Here is a 23,569-nt window from a genome sequence, read left to right as displayed (position 1 = left end):
GTCTTGGTGTCATAGCAGAATGCGCTTAATTTATTGTGTATATTAGCATAATTTCTAATAAACATTTTGGTAATCTGGCATTTTTGAAGTGGAGGAGGAAAATGCACGGCAGAACTTTGTCAGGTCATGATGTTATGTGCTGGATGGAGTTGGAAAGAATTAGAAAAAGATTTTCATATTATATACAAGTTTATAAAATTCAAACACCATTGTATTAAAAAACTTGTCTTGTTATAATCATCATTTGTACAGTATGATTCCCTGGAAGCGTTGATCCAGCGAGATGGTTTTTGTTGGCATCAAATGTTTCTAATGGAACATTAATGCACTTCAGATCCCACTTATGTAACAAGGCATCTATGGACCAGTCCGCACTGCAAGAATAGAAATGGAAAAAAGTGCATTGGTTTTTAAATAGGCATCATGGATGGTGAATAATTGTGAATGGAGAACCCTTTTAATGTCCTTATCAGTTCCAAACTCTAGGGTATTACTTCCCCTTCAGGTCTTATTAGGTCTTAATTCATCCCTCCACAAATTAAGGCCTTATACAGTCTTAAATCAGAGCAGAAAATAAAATAAAATTCTTCAAATCATGGCATTAAATGTTGCATGTGCTGGAAAAAAATCCCTCAGTTTTCCAATACAATTATCTAAATTTTCTTAAAACAAGACACATTTAGTCATGCAAAATGAAGATATGTATTCTTGTTTTCTGGGAAGCTAAAAATTAAGCAAGTTTATGCTTAAAATAGGAAAAGCTCTGTCAACTGGGTATATAAAAAAAGGAATTTTCCCTTTGAATTAAATTGCTTTTCTGAGCTCAAAGCAGATCTTTTGTTCTTGTTTTAAATCCACACTCACTTCATTTTGATCAATTTTACAGAAAACAAGACTTACATGAATCCTGCAGAAACCCACAGTTTGTGGAAATAATGGAGAAATTTAATTTGTGTAATTTAGAGTAATTATATATATATATATATATATACACACACTGCCATTCAAAAGTTTGGGATCAGTAAGATTTTTAATGCTTTTTAAAAGATCTCTTATGCTCATCTCTATTTTTTAAATCAAAAATACAGAAAAAAAAAAACAGTAATATTGTGAAATAGTATTGCAATTTAATATAATGGTTGGAAACAGTTGTGCTGCTTATATACTGTATTTATTTATTTATTTTTATTTTTTTGGAAACTGATACTTTATTTGGGATTCATCAAAATCCTGAAAAAAAGGATTAAAGGTTCCAAAAACTATTAAGCCATATTTCACAAGCTACAAACTGTTCTTGTGAGTGTAATCTCAAACAAACTTTATTTTAAAGTCTTTGTCCAAGAATTACACACAACTAGAAAAGTCATGGAATCTCATTGATCAGAAAGTGTGGGATTTTAAGTGTTTATGGAAGGTACGTGATAGTCAGTAATAATGCGTGTTTGTTAGATCACCTTCTCTCCTGGTAGGTAGTCCAGAACTGAGCATGAGGGTTTCTCCTCACAATAAAGGAGACGGTCACAAGCACATCTTCAAAATCTGTTCAAAGCAGTGTTTTGTTCAATGCTTAGAAACTTAGAAGTAAGATAAAGAAGATAAAACAAGGGAAAAAAAGATTCACCTTCAGGTTCATAAAATACATCTGATCCCAAGATAACATCCACAGGTGGCAGCGAGAGGAGCTCTGGTGATGCCTGTCCCCAGGTGAGTCCGATCACAGGTACGTTGGGGAGGTGGTTGACGTCACAGGAGCGCCTGCAGTTCCTCAAGCAGAGGGGGAGCTCAGCACTGTCTGACAAAATCACACGAGCTCCACACTTGGCAGCCACCACACCAGGCAAACTCACTCCAGCACCGAGCTGCAACAAACAGACACTCTTCATTACCCTCCTATTGTGTTGCGGGTCAATTTGACCCAAATTCAATTTGTTTGAAACACTGGCTAACAACTATTTCTTCTTAAACTCTTTCCTCATTTAGGATCATGAATGTGCATGGGAATTTTTGACAAATTTTTGTTAAGGTCTGTCACATTAGCGAAATTTTGCAAGCAAAACAGGTGCATTAACTATTGTCAATAGTGTAGCAATGTATAAAGCCCAGTTCAAATGTTGAGATGTGGACGTGGCACTCAAATGAATGTAAGAAAGGGGCGGGGTTTAAGCAGACTAAATGATTGGAGAAGTCCAGCATACTTCATCAGAAAGAAAACATTTTAGGTCCAGTTATTAAATTAAGTAAACATTACAAAGTAAAAAAAAAAAAAAGTGATTAATAATTAAATAAAATGTAACAAAGAAGGACGTAATAGTGAATGAAAGTTGTTTTGCATGACTAAATGCTCTAATAGTTAAGTCCATATATTATTTGGACACAGGCGCAATTTTTATTATTTTAGCTGTTGACCAAAACATATTCAAGTTACAGTTATATAATGAATATGGGCTTAAAGTGCACACTCTGAGCTTTAATTTAAGGGTTTTCTAATCACAGCTGTACCCCCTTCTTTAATATATCTCCAAAACAAAAGCATTCTTTGGGCAGGTGAAATTAAGATCAACCTGTACCATAATGACAGGAAGAAAAAAGTCTGGAGAAGGCTTGGAACAGCTCATGATCCAAAACATCATCTGTGAAACACGTAAAAGCAACCCAGGAGTTTTTGAAGGTAAAAAAGTGGAAAATTCTGCAATGGCCAAGTCAATCTTCTCATTTCAACCTGATTGAGCTGCATTTCACTTGCTGAAGACAAAACTAAAGGCAGAAAGACCCACAAACAAACAACAACTGAAGTCAGCTGCAGTAAAGACCTGGCAAAGCATCACAAAGCAGGAAAACCAGTCTCTGGTGAAGTCCATGAGCTCCAGACTTAAGACAGTCATTGCCTGCAAAGGATTCTCAACAAAATATTAAAAATGAACATTTTATTTATGATTATATTTATTTGTCAAATTACATTTGAGCTCCTGAAAATGGGGGGGGGACTGTGTATAAAAATGGTTAAGCATTCTATGTTATATTTTTGCTCAGCCCCTTGAGTTAAAGCTTAAAGTCTGCACTTCAATTTCATCTAGATTGTTTTATTTTTAATTCTGTTGTGGTGGCATACAGAGCCTAAATTATGAAAATTGTGTCAGTGTCCAAATATATATGGACCTAAGTGTATGTATCTCCCTTTCAAGTCATGAATGTGAACTTGAATTGGCCAAAGCATCAGCTAAGTGACTAGTAAGTGGGATGTAGTCACCTCAAGAATGGTCTTGTGTTGTAGTTCACTTCTTGCCATCCACGCATACTGTGCCAGAACCACCGCACAGGGCCAAACATACATCCCATATTGTGGATCAAGAACCTGAATTATAAGAATGTTTATTGTAAGATTATTAACAAATCAATTACATAAAGTATTAAAAACTTTGCTGTACCTCAGGAACAGACAGAGTTAAGGACTGACAGCCTCCACAGTCCTCAAACGTAAATGATTTCTCTATTAGCGTTTGAGAAGATTCATTCATGGTCTTGCTGATGTTTTACCTCCCAGAACTTGACTTGGACCACATTTATTTTCAGCATTCCAAAACAATTCCGGCCATTAAATCCATTCAACCAATCACACCAGTGCGTTTAGGCGGCCTCTTTCTCTTGAAACGTTCTATTGGATCTCAGTTTGCTGGACACTCGACAGCCAATCGGATTCCAAACTGACAGTGCAATGTATACAGACAGCCAATCAGATTCTTAGATTCTCCCTCAGGGGGCGGGAAATAAGCTATTTGCAGTTAGATTGCGCCATAAGGCGTGAAAGAAGCTTGCTGCCACCAGGTTATCTAACTTTAGTTTACTATCGAACCCTTCAGTGTATCCACCGCCTCCCTCTCTGAAATAAATATAACTTAATTCCTGTGTTGCGCAGAGCACTGTCGACAGCAAAAAAGCTGCACACGCCTCTACAAGGCGTCCAGTGACTGACTAGCCGCTTCTGTCCTCATAGACTTTCATTACATTGCAGTTAGCAACCGAGCTATAAGCGTCGCCCAAACACAAGACGCGCTGAAACGCTGAAGAATGAACCATAAAAGTAAGAAACGGATCAAAGAGGCGAAGCGGAGCGCCAGACCCGAGCTGAAGGACTCGAGCGACTGGACCAAACACAATTACTGCGAGAGCTTTGATCTGTCGCACCGGACAGTGAAGGTAACGATGTTTACGCCGCGGAACGCGTAGCCCAGGCGTTACCGGTAAAGCTGGACGCTTCACGTTGGCATGTTGTAGTTTGTTGTTGAAGTTACATGCACATGTGGTCGGGTCGCGGCTCGGTGGCGGGGCCGGTGCGACGTTCATCAGCGCACGTACGCACTTCCTCATGCAAACAGACGCACTTTAAAAAGTTCATTGTTGCTTGAACAGTTGAATAGTAATGAACATATTTTATGTTTTAGATAAACTGCGTTTATTATACGTCGTGTTGAGGTGCTTTTAGAAGAATGTAGATGTTTCTAAAATGTGTACATACAGTACCACAAAGTACCATGGTATATTATATCATAACAGTGGTTCTGAATCAGGGGCTCGGGGCCTCAGCAAACTTACAAGGGGCCTAAAAATGACTTCCAATTATTTAAAATAAAACAAAATGAGCTGGGTTTGCACTGTCTGGGCTAACCCATATATCCAGGTTTTCCAAGTTCAAAAGTGAAGGAATATAATTTGGTCATACTTTATTTTAAGGTCCAATTCTTACTATTAACAACCCATTAACTACGACTTGGTAAACTCCAAATTTGCTGCTTATTAATAGTTAGTAAGGTAGTTGTTAACTTTAGGTGTTGGGTAGGATTAGGGATGTGGAATATGGTCATGCAGAATATGTGCTTTAAATCTATTAATACACAGCCAATATGTTAATAATAGGCATGCTAATAAGCAACTAGTTAATATTGAGAATTGGTCCCTATGCTAAAGTGTTACCTAATTGTATTTATTTTTTGTAGTTAAGCTGAGTTTAATTTTTTTTTTTTGAGTCGAAATTGGAAGTTTGACCTTCTACTGTACACTAGCACCCTCTATTCTATTTTTTTTTATCCTATCTATTTGTTTCTTTTTGTTTATTTAAAAAAATCTTGACCCTGCAACACTATCATTCTGTTATTTTTATAGTCTATCAACTTTTCTTTTTTATTATAAAAAAATAACTTGACTCTAATACTAGCTCTATATATTCTATTTCTGTTATATCTACTTTCCTTTTTTAAATTACTTTTAAAAAACTGTATACTGCATTAGACTAACTGGGACTTGTCACAGCACTTAGCCTATATATTGTTGCTGTTTTGTTAGTTTGGTTGCTTCTAAGTTGCTTTGGATAAAAGCATCTGCGAAATGATTAAATGTAAAATGTGTGTGTATATATATATATATATATATAAATAAAAAATCAAGTAAATTCATTAGGTAAAAAAGAGTGGAAACTTTGAAGAACTTTTACACTTAACTTTTAGAAACCTTAATTTGGAATCCTTAATTGTAAAAAAAAAAAAAAAAAAAACTTGTTTTAGTCGCTTATTTTCATCTATAGACCCTTATAGTTTCTGTAAATTAAAAAATATATATAAAATTGGAAAAACCAAAGTGCTTTGGAGTTTAAAAAAAAAAAAAAGGTTTGAGTAACTGCTCTAAAACTGTGTGTTATTTCTGTTTTGGAGTCTTCTTGACACTGTTTTCATACAATGGTAGTGTAGTTCTTGTGGATGTTGACCTCTAAAATGCACAAAAACACCATTAATTGGTCAGTACCACTTACGTACTATATTCTGAAGTCACACAAAAACTGACCAAAAAAAAAAAATCACAATGCCCATCAACACAATGATATTGTCATTGGTGTTTAGTTGAACAGATGCCATTGACATCAATCCTGCCAGCTGGCTTCTCGAGTCTTATTGCCTACTATCATGCTTTTTGTCCTTTTTGAAGCTTGACAGATGTGGTCTCTGTGAATTGCTGTTGTATAGGAAGTGCTTTGTAATGATCATGCTCCAAAGGAAAAAAAAAAAACACACCCATGACAGCAAACAGGTTCGGAGGGATGTGAGGGTCAGCTAATGACCTCTCTGCTAAAAAGCATTGGTGTGTGTCCTCTCTGAAAACAGATTAAGGTCCCATCAGCTCTCATAGATGTTGTCAAATGTAATTGAAGTTCGTTTGCAATTGAGTCATTGCATATGAGGTTCCCATGTCTGTGAAGAGCTCAACTGCAGGAAAATATTCATGGAGTGGCTAAAAATAAACTGACCAGCAAGGCCTGAGCCTTTTTAGATACCCTGTCTAAGACGAACAGTGCGCTGTAGCTCTTTTAGTGTCATGGGGTTTTTCTTAAATTCCGAATCCTAAACCAAAAGGGATCTATATCTGTCTTAGAAACCTAGGATTTTATTGGACTGTCAGTACATTTTGGCTCAGAAACCCAGAACAGAGTCTACATGCAGCTGTTTCATACAACAGTAGTTCATGTGACTGTCTACCTCTAAAATGGACAAAAACCCCATTAATTAAGTACCACTTATGAACTATATTCCAAAGTATTGAATAGCTTTGAGAAACTGACCAAATAGTAATATATTAAAAAGCAACACAGTGATGTTGTTGTTGGGGTTTCATGGTCAAACGCCTGGCAGTTTACTTTTATGATGCTTTTATGACGGCTTTATCTGCTGTAAAAAACAAAAACTGACTTGGGTTTTAATCTGAAGGTTAAATTCAGTCACATTCAGGAACATGCGAGTTCGTTGTCCTGTTAACATTATCATCCACCGGCCTTCAACTTTGGTTTCAAGTGCTCTGGTGGTTCTGTATGACTTCCTTTAAAGCTGCTGTGAAATGATTGTAAAAAGCTTCACAGAAAATAAAAACGGCTTGCCTGTCTTTGTCCAGGACAACGTGGAGCGAGCGGACACCCAGCGTCTCAGCCCAGAGGAGTTCATTCAGCGTTTTGAGAAACCGTATAAGCCCGTTGTTCTGCTGAACTGCCAGGACTCGTGGCCAGCCCGGGAAAAGTGGACCTTAGAGCGACTCAAGCGCAAATACCGCAACCAGAAGTTCAAATGCGGCGAGGACAATGATGGCTACTCTGTCAAGATGAAAATGAAGTACTACGTGGAGTATTTGGAGTCAACCCATGACGACAGCCCCCTCTACATTTTTGATAGCAGTTTCGGCGAACATGCTAAGCGCCGCAAGCTTATGGAGGACTACCAGGTGCCAGTTTTTTTTAGGGATGACCTCTTTCAGTTTGCAGGGGAGAAGCGCCGTCCTCCGTACAGGTAACACTTCCTTCAGCCTTGCTGATATAAACAAATGGATGCTAAACAAGCTGCTGATGGTGCTTACTATGGCCACAGATTGTGTTCTCTTTAGTGTCCCATTACTTTCAAAAGCATTAGAGGTACAAATCCCATGTTTACCTAGCATATATAACAGTATGATTATGCTAAATTTATAGTTTAATATAGATATTAGTTGTGACTTGATATTAGTTATGAAAAATGGAAAAAAATATAATTTGCTAAAATTACATTTGTTGAAAAGAAACTAGATTATTTATTATATTTATTGAAAAGGGAAAAATGATACGTAGTGTAATTAGTTATTACTTTAAATTAGTTATGAAAAATATAATTTTTGTTAATGACATTTGTTGAAAATAAACATATTTATTGAAAAGGGAAAAACAATGTGTAGTATAACAATGTAATAAACTTTATTAAAGTATAATGCATTTTTTATTTTTTTTATTTTTAAAATTTTCTCCAAAGGAGCGCAATATAATATAAATTTCCCCCCAAATAGGAAATTCACCATAATATAATGTAATATAATATAATCATACGCCTACATTTGATTGATTCCCCCAAAGAGGACATACAATACAATATTACTTTTTTTTTATTTCATTAGTTGAAAAATAATATATATTATATTAAATAATTTTTTTAGTAGTTAATGTTTTATGATGATTTTATAATGACTCTAATGTTTTTATAAGAGTTTCTGACACTAATTGTACCCTACTTGTGGAAAGTAGCAGTTAGTTCATGTATGTATTTTGTCTATTGAGGCTATTTTTTCCTGTTCATGTAGGTGGTTTGTGATGGGTCCTGCCCGCTCTGGGACGGGCATCCACATTGACCCGCTCGGGACGAGTGCGTGGAACGCCCTGGTGCAGGGCCACAAACGCTGGTGCCTGTTCCCCACCCACACGCCCCGGGAGCTCATCAAGGTGACGCGAGAGGACGGGGGAAACCAGCAGGACGAGGCCATCACCTGGTTCAACGTCATCTATCCCCGCACACAGCAGCCCACCTGGCCAGCCGAGTTCAGACCGCTGGAGATCCTTCAGCATCCCGGAGAGACTGTGTTTGTGCCCGGTCAGTTACTGCACTCGGCTGAGTTATATTCCTTTGACAAGGTTCTCATACTTTGGAACTTTCACAAGGCAGAATGATTACACCTGGCATTGATCCTTGATTTTTATACTTGTGAAAATATGTATGCTACCAGAGCACATGTGGAATCCCACAATGCCATAGACTGATTTGACTTTTTTCTTTTCACAACTTCTGAAGTCATAAATAGGAACAGTGTTATTTCCATTCAACATTCTTCATTCCATACAACACAACACTTACACGCCCTTTCATATCTGGTTTGTTGGACTAGTTTCAAAATGTTTTACTGACATGTCAGTCATGTTCCACTATTTTGTGCTGAAGTGGATTATCAGTTCTAATATTTATCCTGTAATAATAATAATATATTGAGTCCTGAGTAATGCCTCTACATAACTTTAAACCACATGGAATTCAAGCTTCATACCAGATGGTGTTTATGAGACTGGAAATGAATCCATGGCACTTGTTCAGGCTTTGTTTGTCTTGTTTATTGACTTTAAATAGATGTTGGCATTACAAAGAAACCATCTGAGTGCAATTTAGCTGCTCTGTTCAGTGCAAAACAGAAAGTCTTAGTAAGAAAGCGGGTGAAGTGTAGTAGCCTTCTACTAATACGACCTATACTCATAACAAAAGATAGATGAAAATGCAAAACAAAAGCACATTTAGGTCAGTCATCCCATCTGAAGAAAACAGAAATAGCTCAGACTTGACTATTGTTCACAGTAATGTTTTTGAGGAACATCTTTCAGTTTTTTCAGTGCAGATTATGTCAGAAATGTATTATATAATAAAATGATAATGCTTATGGTAATTATATCTAAGCAGCAGTAGAGATGCAAAATGATGATAATGCAGTTCAAATCCACAATTTTGTCAAAATAATATATTCTTGTGCAACAAATCAAGCAGCCGTGATTGTAATGGAGGTTCGTGTTTTGTGTAGGTGGATGGTGGCATGTTGTCCTCAATCTGGACACGGCTATTGCTGTAACCCAGAATTTTGCGAGCACCACTAACTTCCCCATCGTGTGGCACAAGACTGTGCGAGGTCGCCCCAAACTCTCCAGAAAGTGGTACCGGTAAGACCCTGCTCTGTCTGACACTGTACACTGATTTCTTCATTTGCTTAAGTTACTTTTTTTTATTAAAGATGTTTATATTTTTGCTGCCTTGTTCATTTGTTCCAAAACAAACTATTTCACACGTAACAAAGTTGATCAAAAGTTAGTGTATTAAAAATGTGAAAATTTTAAGAAGAAATGAGACGTGAAGGTGTTTAAAAAAACAATAGTATTGTGCATCATGTCCAATCAAGCTGTAAGTGGGAAAATATGTGGAAATGTGTATTTCGAGAAATGGTATTTGTTTTGGTTATTTAAGTGGGTTTGTGATGTTGTTTCTGATGTGTGTCTCAGGATCCTGAAACAGGAGAGGCCTGACATTGCTGCTTTGGCAGATAAAGTCGACCTGCAGGAATCAACAGGGATCGCCTCGGACAGCTCCAGTGACTCGTCGTCCTCTTCCTCCTCCAACTCCTCCGACTCTGATTCAGAGGTACAGCTTGTTCCTGCAGAACCCCAAACTAAACTCCTACACTAGAGTCCTGACATGAGCTGCTGAACACCTCCATCTGATTCACCTGCTCACTGACTGACCCACCATGTGAGCAAGCTCTACATGTAACTAGGCCTAAACAACAGAGCTAAAATGTGTTTTCTTCCTCAGTTTTTTTTAATAACTGTTGATAATTTAATTGATTAAGCTTTTCTTTTCTTTTCTTTTTCTTTTCTTTTCAACACTGTCATTCACTAAACATGTGAACACAAGCTAGAGGGCGCCCTGAATTCACATGGAAGAGTACAGTGTTATGCACGGTTACTAATTGATTTAAATTAACATTCAAATGTCAGAAATGATTCAACAACTTTTATTGAAGTAGTCATATCTGTATTTTCTATACATATTTCTATAACCTATCTATCTATACACACACATATGTAATAGTAATACTTAAATGCATATTAAACAATTATTTTTTGATAGTTTGATTCTTCAACAACTCGTTAAAAACTGTTTTCAGCATTGATAATAATCATTAATGTTTCTTGATCTGCAAACCAGCATATTAGACTGATTTCTGAAGGATCATGTGACACTGAAGACTGGAGTAATGAAAAATTCAGCTTTGCATCACAGGAATAAATTACATTTTAAAATGTATTCAAATAGAAAACAGCTTTTTAAATTGTAATTATTTCACAATATTGCTTTTTTTTTTTTTTTTTTTGTTAAATAATGCAGCCTTGGTTCCTGAGTTAATGTAATATGCATCTAATCTGTTTATTTTTATACAAACAATTCACCCTAAATCAGAGTTAACCATCATTTGAATTAAAACGAGCCTTTCAAGATTCACACACATTTGTTTAATTCAATAAACAGCACTGATTGTGAATCTACTGTAGTTAAAACTAAGCAAGGTATGTTTTTGACAGTAGAATAACTGAACATTTTAATTTGTATTCATTAAGTCCCAATGAGGATATTTTCATGTGTACAAATACGTTCTCACATTTGTCCTTTTCCCTGAAGGCTGACTCGGGCTCTGAGGGCGACGCCATGACCCATCGCAGGAAGAAGAGGAGAACCTGTGGCATGATGGGGAACGGTGACATCACAAGCCAGGACGACTGCGTGAGCAAAGAGCGCAGTTCGTCTCGGTGACGTCCCGCTCGACAACAGAGGGGCTGCAGCCATAATCGTCTCCGACCTAGACCATGAAGCGTCGCAGTCTCTCTGTCTGTCGCCCTCAGGAGACTCCTGTCCATTAGATAAGAGGTTGCTGCTGCGTCACGTCTGGGCACATGATAACAAACTCAGCCCTAGTGCGCTTTTAAAGATAAACACGAACAAAATATCCAAATATGTGCTTGCTGGAGGAGCGTTGCATGAACGAGTCAACAGCTGTGTGCGGGAAGAGAAGGGAAACCCTTCTTGTGTTGCCTTTGATGTCAGGCTCTGGACAGGAAGCTTGACGTCTTCTCCTGTCCCAGTGCCAACATCGTTAATCTGCGTTTGATTCAGAACAGATGTCGTTTTTATATTCACAGGGGTTATGTGCAGATTTGTGAGAGATGTATCATGACCTGTCTGCGGTAATATGGTTGACCTGATGTGTAATGCTGCCTTTAGCTTTTGATTCTAGAAAATAGATTATTTTATTACTGATTCTACTTTATTCTTGAGCTGCTCTGAAACATGGGTTTCTTGTCTTTTGGTTAAACTAGCCCGTATTACTTAACTGCTAAACAGCAGTGATTTGTGGTCCCTTTTCTCACTCTTCTAGATAAGAATTTTGATTTAAAATGTCTCAAACTTTCAATTAGAAGCCCTTGTGGAGCGCCACACAACATTTAATGTGTGATATATATGTGATATATAATATATATATCATTTGAGTTGCAAAAACAGATAACTAAAAATACAGCTAACTAACAATAAAAATGTTAACGTAATAAAAAACATGATTTTTGAAAATGAGAAAAAAATGAAGTTATCTGTTTTTTGCAAATAAACTCTTCATGTATCATCTATCGTTTGCACGAATTAAGAATTTGCTCCCATGACCTATTATTTCCTTGTTTGCCTTGTCTAATTCGTTCCCTCATTTTAGTAGCTAAAGTGTGGCTGACGTCGTACTAATTTGTTCCCTTGTTTCAATTTTGAACAAAAAAATTGGCGTCAAGTTACTCAAATTAGGGAACGAATTTAAATTTGTGCAAACGGTAAATATTTTGTCGGTATCTCATGTGTGAAGCTTATTACCTAAATAACATTGTAGTGGAACGCACCTTTCTTCAGTTGGAACTACTGTGAATGCGCAAAATGTCCGGACCATTTGAACTCTACTTTTCTCTTCTTTCGTCTATTAGCCGTGAATTCAATGGTTAATTTAGCTCAACTAACTGAAATACGAGGTGATTTTCTTTTATAACCCTTCTGCGTATGTGAAACACTAGGAGGCGCTTATTTATTATACAGTGCGCTATGAGCCACGCAAAAGAGGGGGAAACTCTCGCAATCATAATTCATGAAAATCCACATTTCCTGTTTAAAAAGGAAAACGTGACTAGCCTTTAATGTCTTAAAATGTTTTTGTATGTTTTCAATTCTTTTTTAACGGAAGGAAATAGCGTAACTCCAAAAATGGCAACCTGTCATGACCTAAATGTTTCAGGGCTGCAGTACTCTATGTTGTGATGGGTGTGAGGTGATTAATGATCGAAGTGAGTGTTGCTGAGGGGTTTGTGTCAGTGCTTTCTTTGTGTGTATGAGTCAAGGAGAAAGATGTGGTTAAAAAGTGCCTATATTTTTACCTGATGTTGGTCATTCAGGTTGCTCATATTTCACATTCTCATATCATTTCTCAGAGCTGTGGTTTTGAATTGCAAATGTTAGTGTTTTAATGAATGGCCTGTGCTGTTAGATGAAGCCTCCCACTCTTGTCGCTCCAAATCTTCAGTGTTTTCTCTAGGGTATGTTCTTACTTCAGCTCCTCATGTTCAGCACTGGCTCGGTCATGTGACACTTTGATGTTGCTCAGATCAAAACAAACTTAATAATGATAATTGTTTAATAAAAGTTTCTATGTATTTATCTTGGTGTTATCAGTGTTATTTTGTTTGTTGTCCATTGGGCATATTTAACTGTTCAGGGTGTGACTGTACATTCAAACCACCGTGGCTGAATTTTATTGACCATTGCATGCCATAATTCCTCTTTAGACGTCATTGTGGTTATTTATGACAAGATCAGTTCAAAGGGGTCACTCACCAAATACCAGCAGAATATCTCTTATCCCAAACACTTTCTAGAGGTAATATGTTTTTTTTTTTTTTTTAATACAATGACTTATTTAAAAAAAAAAAAAAAATTCTTAATTTGTTTTAGGTTACTTGTGTATTTGTAGTAACTTCCATTGAACTGGTAAACTGATAAAACAGCTTTTAGCTAGCCTACTTTCACACAGTTTTAAAACTTGTAAACTACGCCTTTGTTTAAAGAGCATTTATTAGGAATCGCGTTCCTGTTTATAAGAAAAGTTAGTTTTTGAGAGAATGCGAAATATATTGCGATCTAATATAGGCTATAAGCAGCAATATCCATTAAAACTATAACCATACTACATCAACATAAGGACAATTTACTGTCTGGTAAAACTCTATATATTTCTAAAAGATATAAGCTCATACACTCTCAGAAATAAAGGTACAAAAGCTGTCACTGGGGCAGTATACCTTTTCAAAAGTTATACTTTTGTATTAGGTTCAAATATGTACACTTTAAGTACTAATATGTACCTTTAAGGTACCAAAATGGACGCTTTAGGTACAAACATGTACCTTTTGAAAAGGTACCGCCCAGTGACAGCTTTTGTACCTTTATTTCTCAGAGTGTTTTATAAGTTCAGTAGCGACGTATACTATACTGTCCATCACAATAAAATATGTGACCCTGGACCACAAAACCAGTCTTAAGTCGCTGGGGTATATTTGTAGCAATAGCCAAAAATGCACTGTATGGGTCAAAATGATCAATTTTTCTTTTATGCCAAAAATCATTAGGATATTAAGTAAAGATCATGTTCCATGAAGATATTTTGTCAATTTCTTTACGGCGTTTTAAACTTTAAAGGCGTTTTTTTTTTCTCAATATTTAGATTTTTTTGGCACCCTCAGATTCCAGATGTTCAAATAGTTGTATCTCAGCCAAATATTGTCCAATCATAACAAACCATACATAAATTGAAAGCTTATTTATTCAGCTTTCAGATGATGTATAAATCTCAATTTCGAAAAATTGACACTTAAGACTGGTTTTGTGGCTTTTTCAAAACATACGAGACAAAAAAGAAAACCTTTTGTGCCTGCCAGTGTTGCTCCTTTAATAAGATGGGCTGTCCTGTAGAGAGTGACGCTGCTTTGAGAGTCATTGGTTGTGTCTCAAAACCTAATAACCTGCCTAACTAGCATTTATGGGTATCATTAATAGTTGCGTTTGATGCCCGCTTATTTTATTCATGCACTGGAGCTATTCATAATTTAGCTGTCTTGTTTAGCCAAGATAATTTTGTTGAAAAGGCATGACTAGTTAAAATACATTTTATTTATTTTAAGCGTTCAGAGCGCTGGATCGCTCACAGGCGCGTCCTAGTGCGCAACCCTGAATTGCTGTCTATGTAGGCAGCTGACTAGGATTTAAGACACACCCATTTGAGAAAGCGTCTCCGGCACATGGGCTTTAAGAGATCTGTCGCTCAGAAGCGTTCTAACGGGACGAGCCGAGGCGGTCACTAATCCGCGTCTTACATGCCACAATAACCAGCAACCTTTCAGACTTACACTTCCATCTTAATAACAACGACAACAGCAGGCAATCATGACTATAGACGCGCCCGTTATTTTGTCCGCACTTTTCTTTACGATTATTGCCATTATAGTTGCATCGACGTTCCTGGCGAGGAAACCTGCGCAAAAGAAAGAACAGAAACAGAAGCAGCACGAGGAGAGATCCGAGCGGGTTACTGAGTATCACCAGCCCATAGTGGAGCAACCAGCTCCTGCTCCAGCTCCAGTACAAAAGGAGGTGATTATTGAGAAGAAAAGAGAAGAACCCGTTCCTGTCGCTCCTGTTGTAGAAGCTGAAGTCATCCCCGTGCAACAAACACCTGTGCAGGTAAGCTGCGTCCTGGCCGTTCAGTGCACCCTGCGTTTCTTCTACACTATTTGTGACTGGGTTTATGTGCGCATCACACATGAGTCGCGCTGGCGTCTTTGGCCTCGCGGCATGAGTGCAGCTTTTGTAAGACGGTCTGTCAAGTTTCAAAACAGTTCAGCTTTTTAAAAAGTGTCTCAATATAGATCCGTTCAGTTCCGTTTTGTTGCGCGTGTTTTTTGACTCATGAACACGCGTCAAAAAAAAAAAAAAATATTGCGTAAACGATCTCTTTTTTTATTTTATTTTTTTTTTTAATTGTTGATGTCAAAGTGGTGTCCCTGCTGAAGAAAAAAACAATAGACACCATTAAAAAATTTGTAATGGATTTATTGGTTATGGTGGGAATTGTGTTGTTTTAAAGGAAACTGTAATGGACACTTTGGGTTTCTACTGGTAATTGGTCGCCTTCTATTGGGGTCTATTGGTGGCTTGTTAAAACCCGCTAAATCTTAATGGAATATATCTCAAAACACACTACCAAAAAAACATTTTTTAATGGTTTTACTGGTTTGTAATGGTATTTGTAGTGGAAACCATTAAAGGATTTTGTGGGGGTCTCCTGAAAGTGCCATAAGCATTGCATGTTTTAGCAGATATGAAAAATTGTGCTATTTATTTTTTGTACGCACAACTCCAAATTGGGGCAGCCTGTATAATTCGTTTAAGGATGAAGTGGCAGCACTTGAACGCTGGCCAGGGTTTATCAAGGGTTCACAGCTGATTGCTAAACGCTTTCCAGCAATACAAGAGGTCTTTCAAGAGTTTTCATAATTGTTATGAGTTTGTATGTTTTACTTTTCAGTTTGTTTATAGCCTAATTGTCATTGAGGATGACTGTAATGCAAATTGTCCTGTTTAACATGAGCACGGTGCTTCTCAATTCTTGTCCCATGGCCATAAACTCTACAATAGAGTTAAGAAACCGTGCTGATAAACAAAGTAAGCACTTAACATATTGCTGTTTGTTACTTTTAACATTCATTCAATGTAGAAACACGGTCGCTCCAGTGGCGGAGATCATTTACTAGTATAATTTCAATCCTTGTTTGGGAAAAAACCGCTACACAACTGAAGATCTTTTCAAAACGCTGTGGAGACGGCCATCTTGGCGTAGAGTACAGAATGTTTCTTTAAACATCATCCTGGTGAGAGTTCAGCAGGGTTTTTGACCTTTCATATGAGAACGTGTTTAGTCTTGTCTTTTAGAATGTGCTCACGACAGCAGAACCCAGAGCTTTGGACGTGACAAACTCTAGGGACCTTCTATATATGGCTCCAAACGTATATCCACTATATTTAAAGGCGTATATTGTATAACATGTTGCCGTTGAGAGCTCAAGGAGTCTTGAGCACAGGTGTGTGTGACACTAGTGAGCACGTGATCTTAATGAGTGAATACTCCTGAGGAACTGACATTTACAAAAACGGAGGTGCTAAAGTGAGCTTTAGTTCCAGTCTTCCAAAACGACCATTATTTCTCTCTCTGAATGATCTTCAATACATTTTTAGTTTAACACAACCAATTTTACAAAATCACTTTCTGATTAAAGTCCATATTCTGGTTATTTTATTACATTTAATCCACAGTACACTGGAATATTTGTTTACCTTTGTTTAGCCATGCGTATGTCTGAATTAATGTTTGTTTATGGATATTGTAAATAAGGTGTTTAAACAACCCAGAATTCTGGCATATGACAGAATTTTAAAAACTGCAATCTGTACTTTATCTGCTTTTGGCTTGTTCATATATTTGCATAACATAACCAGAATATGACCAAATTCTGATTGATATTGGAATATTCAGAAAATTCTTTTTTTTTTTTTTTGACTTTGGTTCCATTTACTTTCTGGAACCAATCAGTTTCACTTTACAGTTTTTATAACAATAATAATAATTTTTTATTTATTTCATAATATGGAACTTGTTCTGTATATTAATTCTCTAGCTTTTTCCAACTCGTATAACACGAAATTAGGCTTCCATATTTTACCACACTGGCAACACTGTGTGTATCCTTGCTTTTTTCTGAGCTTCATTCTCTTTGCTCAAAGAGGCAGCGGTAAAAGCTGAGGAGGAGATAGCTGTTGAGCCTGCTGCAGTCGCGCCTGTAATTGAGGAAGTTGGTGTTGTAGAGGAGCAGCCTGTAGTTGAACCTGAGGTCGTCCTCGTGCAAGAAACACCTGTCCAGGTAAGATGCATGATATGATGTACTTGTTTCACAGCGTGTAAGGGTGCAATTTATGTATTTTATATAAATTCTGTGAGAAATGTGTTTTTACTGGAAATGACATTGATGATGACCTACAGCCAATAACAGAGCAAGATAATGGGGCAAAGGAAATTTCATGGGGTAGAGTCATCTCCCCAACCATTCTTTCTTCCATATTCTTGTTTTTTTCCGCTGCAAACCAGAGTACGGACAAGCTGGAGCGTGAGCTTCTTCTTTTCACTTGGAGGAATTCCAGTCTTGAACCAGAATTCCACTCACGCGTGATCTTATGTCATTCCCTGTATTCCCTGTTCTGTAAACGAGACCGAGTTGTCTGGATTCTTCGTAGTGAAATAGTGTGTAATGTGTGATGACCCTCTCAGTCACCCATCTGGCACGTAATGTGCCAACCTTGGCAACGGCGATCTGACCGCTTTGAAAATCATGTAGTGTATACCTGGCATAAGACAGCACCAGCTTGCCTTTAATACACATAAAAATAAAGGTTCTTTTAAAAACATTCATGGTTCCATTTAAGAACCTTTAACGTCCATAGAACCTTTCCATTCTACCAAAGGTTCTTTATAGTGGAAGAACGTTCTTTAGATTGTTAAAATGTTCTTCACACTAAGAAAAACATGTTTCTTTTAAGAATTGTTCACTGAAAGGTTTTTTTGGAACTCTGTTCCTCTATGGTATGGATGCAAAACCCCCCTTTTAAGAGAACCTATTTTTAAGAGCATATATTCCTTTTGCTAGCTGTGAAGTTCCACACATGAGAAATATTAGAACTGGCGTCACACCTTCTGCTCCAATCATGTCCATTCAGTACTGCAGGAGACCCTCTGCTATCCATTACACAGTGTTATGTAACATTGCTTTTTCTGCCTCCACTAGCCTGACTAAATAACCATGAGAGTGATAAAATTACGGATAGAGCCAGGCCGAATTTTGTCTAATCTCCCATAGCCAGACTTCAGGCTGACTGCATGAAATCTGGTCTGCATTGCATCTCATTCTGGCCAGGAACCACCCACCAAAGACGACAAGGGGCTGTTTGTTTAGAAGCGAACAATCACGGTTCTTTTTACACATTTAGGGGCAGAATAGTAGACCAGCATGTGGAAAAAAAGTCAATTCAAATAATGGTAAGGCAGTCACAGTAAATGGTTTACTTCTACTGCAGAGCATATAGCTTCCACTGCACGGCATATTTATCAGTGAATGTCTTCCATGCAGAAGCTTGGAATATATTGATGATATATTACTCATTTATTGAGGCTATAAAGCATATTTACATAACCTGGTTCTTGGTTCCTGCTGAGTTTTATTTTCAGCTCTAATCAAACACACCAGGCCATAAATTTCAAATGAACCCCAAGAGCCTGACCGAGACCCAATTTGCATACTTTTACTGCACATTAGAAGTACATGATGTAAAATAAGTACTTTGAAATGGATGAGCACTTACACTGGATGTACTAATCTTTAAAGCACTACATATTATGCACAGATAGGGACCAAGGCTTTAGATTAGCTGGTTCAGGTGCGTTTGTTTAGAGGTGAAACTGAACTCTGCAGGAAGGAAGATCTCAAGGGGCAAGGTTGAGACTTATGTGTTGATTGGTTTCTAGGGATGAAATAAACTCTTGGACTGTGTTTGTTACTCATGGGGCAGTTCTCCAATAGATGTGTGACTTTGGAAGAGAACTGGAAGATGAATCATCTCCAGCAGAACTTGCCCTGCCTCGTGGATGTAGAAATGTGGTAACATGAAACACAAATCGATTTCACTCAAAAATGAAATATCCTTCATTTTCTATAAAACTTCAGTTAATGCCACTTGAGAAAAAGAAGTCCGCTTAATCATATTGAATGCACACTTTTAATGTATTTCAAATCTTAAGTGTATTAAAAACTGTACTTGCAGCCAATATTAATGAAATAAAAGCCCATTTAAGTGTACTTGTATACACTTTCATGACTGTTTCTGAACAAATTTAAATGTACTTAATGTACTTAAAGTCTTAATTTAGAGTGTATTTTTTAAATAATATTTTATCATGCTTTAAAGTACACTTATTTTGATGTGTTGACTAACATACTAGATCACATGTAAAGTAACTGTAATTTTAACTGTATTCATTAAATTTAACTAATGTATGATTATAAATGTGTAATTGATTATATATGTAAATATGACACACTTTCAATAGAAATGCCAGTAAAGTGTATTTTGCTTTACCATAAATGTTTGCCAGTACATTCAGCAGCAACTTTAAATGTATTTCAAAGACAACAGAAGTTAAGAAATAAATTGAGTTGCATATAATAAATGTAAACTATATTTTCATTTATTTCCAAATTACATGCATTTGTGCACATTTAAGTATATTATTTTAGAGTAGGGTGAATTCGGGTAAATTAAGACAATTTTTGCCATTTGAGATGGGGAAAAAATGTCCCAATCTATATTTTTTCCCATAAGTACTATTTTCAAAAAGTGCACTTTTCACAAAAGGCACCATATTTTATATCCTATATCAACCCTCTACTTACACCTTGGCAATTGAATCGCCATTGGCTAGTAATTTTATTTATTTTTATTTTTTAAGTTCATTCGCCATACTGATATACTATGGATATGTATATTATATATATTTAATATTTTATTTTATGATAATAAAGTATCATTTAATGATAAAACTTCAGTAATTTGAATTAAAACTTGGTAACCATATAACAATAACAATATACTGGTAAGGTAATAATACTATGAATTCTACTAAGAACAATATAAAACGCACTAAAAATTTACGAGGTGCTGGGTTCATGAATATTAATCAGGTAACAGGGACGATAATAGCCGAGCACCAGCCAATGAGATTGTCGTTTGCACATTAGTCCCGCCTACTACCGGAGAACCCGGCAGTTCTTAAACGCTGAAGAATTCCAAAAGAACTGTTATTTTGACAGAAAAATACAACAAAGAATATCGTTTACATGTAGCGCGTCAATTCTGCTTGGTATGTAAGACTCTCGCTCTGTATCTCTTTTTGCGTGCGTGAAAAAAGCAAAGCGACGGCGAGTCGTGCGCTTCACATTAGAGATTACGTTACATTACGTGAAACACAGGTGCGCGCCGCATCCAGTGAGATGAAGGAAAAACAGCACAGATCGCCTGACGGAGAGTGAAGCTCCGAAGCGCTCAGAGAGTGAAAATATATCTGTGCTAAACTAATACTTGGCCTCCAGCTCACACACTGGCGAGTAAAATCTGAGAATTTATTAGCCATTGGCTAATATTAGACATCATTTAGTCGCCCAGAGTGAAGATTGGTCGCATATACGAGTGATTTTCTCGCAATGTAGAGGAATCATCAATTTTGGATTACCTCCCCTTTAACCAACTTGTAAAAACACAGCAAGCTGTGTTTGGTCACTTTTAATGTCGGCCAGACAGTGTCTTCCTGTCTAAATAGTCAATTTTTGTTCACAATAACCCGGAAATTGTACAAGACTTTGATGATAGTCAAAAGTCTGTTTCTCATTTAATTGTTTCTCTTGTTTTACTTGGACATGTCACATTTGGAAGTAAAATGGGTTGAGAATGCCATTTCTTGTTGACTTTAAATGCCGTAACCCCTGTGGTCCCCCATGATCTTTGGCTCTGTGACCTTTAGACATGTTGACCTGGCATGATTCCTCCTTTCAGACCTCCCTCTGTCTCCCGAAAGACATGAGTTAATATGTACAAAGAAGGGCTCGAGTTTCACCATTCTTTGCGCTGAGACTTATGGATTGACTGCAGGTTTAGAGAGTGAGGAATTGGTTCCTTCATGATCCGGTACATAGTTTATCTGCTATCTTTGCCTCATAATCAGATTTCTTTGTTATGCTTTTGGATGGTAATCCAATGCCACAGTGTGTGGTGTGTTCTAGTCTCTCTTTTTTTTTTAAGCATCTGGACCAGTTAAAGGAATTATAAAAGGAATTTGTTCAAAAATGACAATTACTCTGAATACAATGGAACAGTATCCAAAGTGAAGCGTAGCCTATGAGCTAAATCACACTTGCTTTAGTGGCTGGTAAATTACGTCAGTTTTTTTGGTTTATCTTTCTTCCCAGTTCCTGTTCGGTCTCTTTCTCCCACATTTCCAACTCTCAGCTCCACAAGTTTCCTTTGTGCGGAGTGTTTTACCTTCCTTCATGGCAATGTGTATTCAGAGGAAAAACCTCAGAGAGGACCAATCTGCTCTGAGGTGCCGCCAACAAGAATTCAACACCAGCAAAAAAAAAAAAAATTGTCCTCCAGCGCAAAGCTTGTTTCTGTTATTTTGGCTGGAACATAACATGTGAATGAGTGGCTGAACTGCAGGGTTAATTTAAAACTGAAGACATCAGCGTTGAATATGCGGACCATGAGCATCTGAAACAGGGCGAGCGCTCAAGAACATTCCTCGGCACTTTGTTTCTGTCTCCACGCCAGTCGGGCTCCTAACAGCAGTGTGCTGTGGAATCTGTCTGTCTGCCTACTGATTGGTCAGGCTTTCCTCTGACTTTGCTGGTTTGGAATTTTGGCCTGTTACTGTTAACTTCCTTTTTCAGTGATCTGTGCAAACATGGGCATGATTGATTTCCTCTAGGTGTGAGTTTAACTGAAATTAGTATCCTAAGACTGTGACCGCTTGTATTGGGACGTTAATGTTTTTATATCCTCAATGAACGGTATACATGAACACTTGCTTGAAGAACTCTGGAAAAAATAAAGGGCATTTTTTTTTTTTTTTTTTAAGGTTTATTAGCACAGTTTTATAGTGTTATATTTGGCTCTATTCACATTTAATGTTCATATGAAATATGCTGCCAAGTTTCCATATAACATTCCAACTGAGAGGAAGCAAAATCTAAAGCTAATAATGGTCAATTCCAGCTCAAAATCTGTTCCAAATCAATGAGCTGCCTTCCTTAGACTGCATTGTAAGCATCATATTCATGCTTTCATTGTGTTCCAGAAGCAATATAATAATGGACATCATGTATCGATTCTGTTTCGATGCATTTAAAATATCACACACTGGCCTAAACTGTGTAAATACAATATGAACTCAACCCAAACATGAATAAAGACACATTTTATAAACCAGTAGTTAAGGTAGAAAAGCTTTTCCAAACATTGAATCAATTGAACCAGCAGCTTCGCAAAACGAGTCACTGTTTTGAACGCTCCAAACACCTTAAACCACTCAAGACGGTGTAAATGCAATATGAACTTGGCCTAAACATGAGTAAAAACACCTTTTACTAACCAATTACAAATCTTTTAATGAAAGCATATTCTAAACATCACTAAATACCAATAAATGTAATTAACTTTCACTCTTCTATTTTACAACGCATGCATGTTTATTAAAATTCATTAACTGAACTATAAAACTGACCCAGTTAAAACCATGTGTTAAACTCTGGTTCATGAGTTGACCAGATCACCACTCTCTAGCCGTGAACCATTTGAATTCAAACGGTTTAGAAACCAATGTTCAACATGTTACAAAGCCTTGTTTTGGTTTTGTTTTTTTAAAATGTGATTTAGCCAGTTATTTCCACTCATAGGCACAGAATGGACGTGTTAGTTGGCTGTAGTCTTTGCGGTGTGTTCAGGCGCAACTTTTTGGCCCAGACGCAGGCAATGTGAGGCGACAACACAGCCGGCTTTTGTCACTGCTTGTTCTTTGATGTTGGTTTGGTGTGTCAGCCTTTCGAACGCAGTAGTCATTAAGGTTTAGAAACACATCTACAGTCACAAGCCCTTTCAGTCACATGTGGTGATATCTCTTAACTAAACAATGGTGTAGTGCAGTATGCTAGTTATGCTAGTAGCAAGACACTGACTGTACATGACGGCTATGGCCTTATGACACAATGGCCTTTTTGTAAGAATTCAAAGCAGAGCTGAAGGGTTTTTAGTGCATTCATTCAGTGTAAACGCTTTCCGTAAATGAGTGAAACAATGAGAGCTTATTCCAGTCAAGATGCTTTGGCCCACTGCCTCAAATAAGATGTTAAACTATTAAAAATTATTATAATACATCTTTATTTTCTTGCTGGAAATATGGAAATAAGAAAATG

General features: G+C 37.1%; 3 protein-coding genes across 11 annotated transcripts in view; 2 read left to right on the top strand and 1 right to left on the bottom strand.

Moving 5' to 3' along the window:
* Positions 1–72: 72 nt before the first annotated feature.
* Positions 73–3,564, bottom strand: mettl23 (methyltransferase 23, arginine). Of its 3 annotated transcripts, XM_058768964.1 has the most exons (5): positions 3,426–3,564; positions 3,248–3,352; positions 1,622–1,859; positions 1,455–1,539; positions 73–374 (listed from the first exon to the last, which is right to left on the bottom strand). In XM_058768964.1, the coding sequence occupies exons 1-5, from the start codon at positions 3,513–3,515 to the stop codon at positions 215–217; spliced, it is 678 nt and encodes a 225-aa protein (XP_058624947.1). In that variant the 5' UTR covers positions 3,516–3,564; the 3' UTR covers positions 73–214. The 3 variants fall into 3 exon arrangements, with proteins under 3 accessions (XP_058624947.1, XP_058624949.1, XP_058624948.1); XM_058768966.1 differs by lacking the exon at positions 3,426–3,564 and having other exon boundaries at positions 1,622–1,877; positions 3,277–3,336; XM_058768965.1 differs by lacking the exons at positions 3,248–3,352; positions 3,426–3,564 and adding an exon at positions 2,811–3,174.
* A 490-nt stretch (positions 3,565–4,054) lies between these two features.
* On the top strand, positions 4,055–13,106 carry jmjd6 (jumonji domain containing 6, arginine demethylase and lysine hydroxylase). 2 transcript variants are annotated; one of them, XR_009269888.1, is made up of 6 exons: positions 4,055–4,194; positions 6,931–7,319; positions 8,137–8,423; positions 9,394–9,529; positions 9,866–10,112; positions 11,043–11,180. XR_009269888.1 is itself a non-coding variant. In XM_058768963.1 (6 exons), exons 1-6 carry the CDS (start codon positions 4,066–4,068, stop codon positions 11,172–11,174), a joined length of 1,212 nt encoding a protein of 403 aa, XP_058624946.1. In that variant the 5' UTR covers positions 4,055–4,065; the 3' UTR covers positions 11,175–13,106. The 2 variants fall into 2 exon arrangements, 1 of the variants encoding a protein (XP_058624946.1); XM_058768963.1 differs by having other exon boundaries at positions 9,866–10,004; positions 11,043–13,106.
* A 1,619-nt stretch (positions 13,107–14,725) lies between these two features.
* si:ch73-366l1.5 (FILIA-N KH-like domain-containing protein) overlaps positions 14,726–23,569 on the top strand; it is a 29,130-nt gene continuing 20,286 nt past the window's right edge. For 5 of the 6 annotated variants that reach the window (XM_058771279.1, XM_058771277.1, XM_058771281.1 and 2 more), the window contains exons 1-2: positions 14,728–15,185; positions 17,285–17,419. In XM_058771279.1, coding sequence (XP_058627262.1) covers positions 14,889–15,185; positions 17,285–17,419 — 432 coding nt within the window. In that variant the 5' untranslated portion in view covers positions 14,728–14,888. Of the gene's footprint in view, positions 15,186–17,284; positions 17,420–23,569 lie in introns of all 6 variants that reach the window. The other variant, XM_058771282.1, reaches the window with a different exon arrangement.

This window comes from Onychostoma macrolepis, chromosome 03, assembly GCF_012432095.1.
Source record: "Onychostoma macrolepis isolate SWU-2019 chromosome 03, ASM1243209v1, whole genome shotgun sequence".
Lineage (NCBI taxonomy): Eukaryota > Metazoa > Chordata > Actinopteri > Cypriniformes > Cyprinidae > Onychostoma > Onychostoma macrolepis.
The sequence above is the reverse complement of the archived record's forward strand: the minus strand, read 5'-3'. Positions and strand labels throughout refer to the sequence as shown.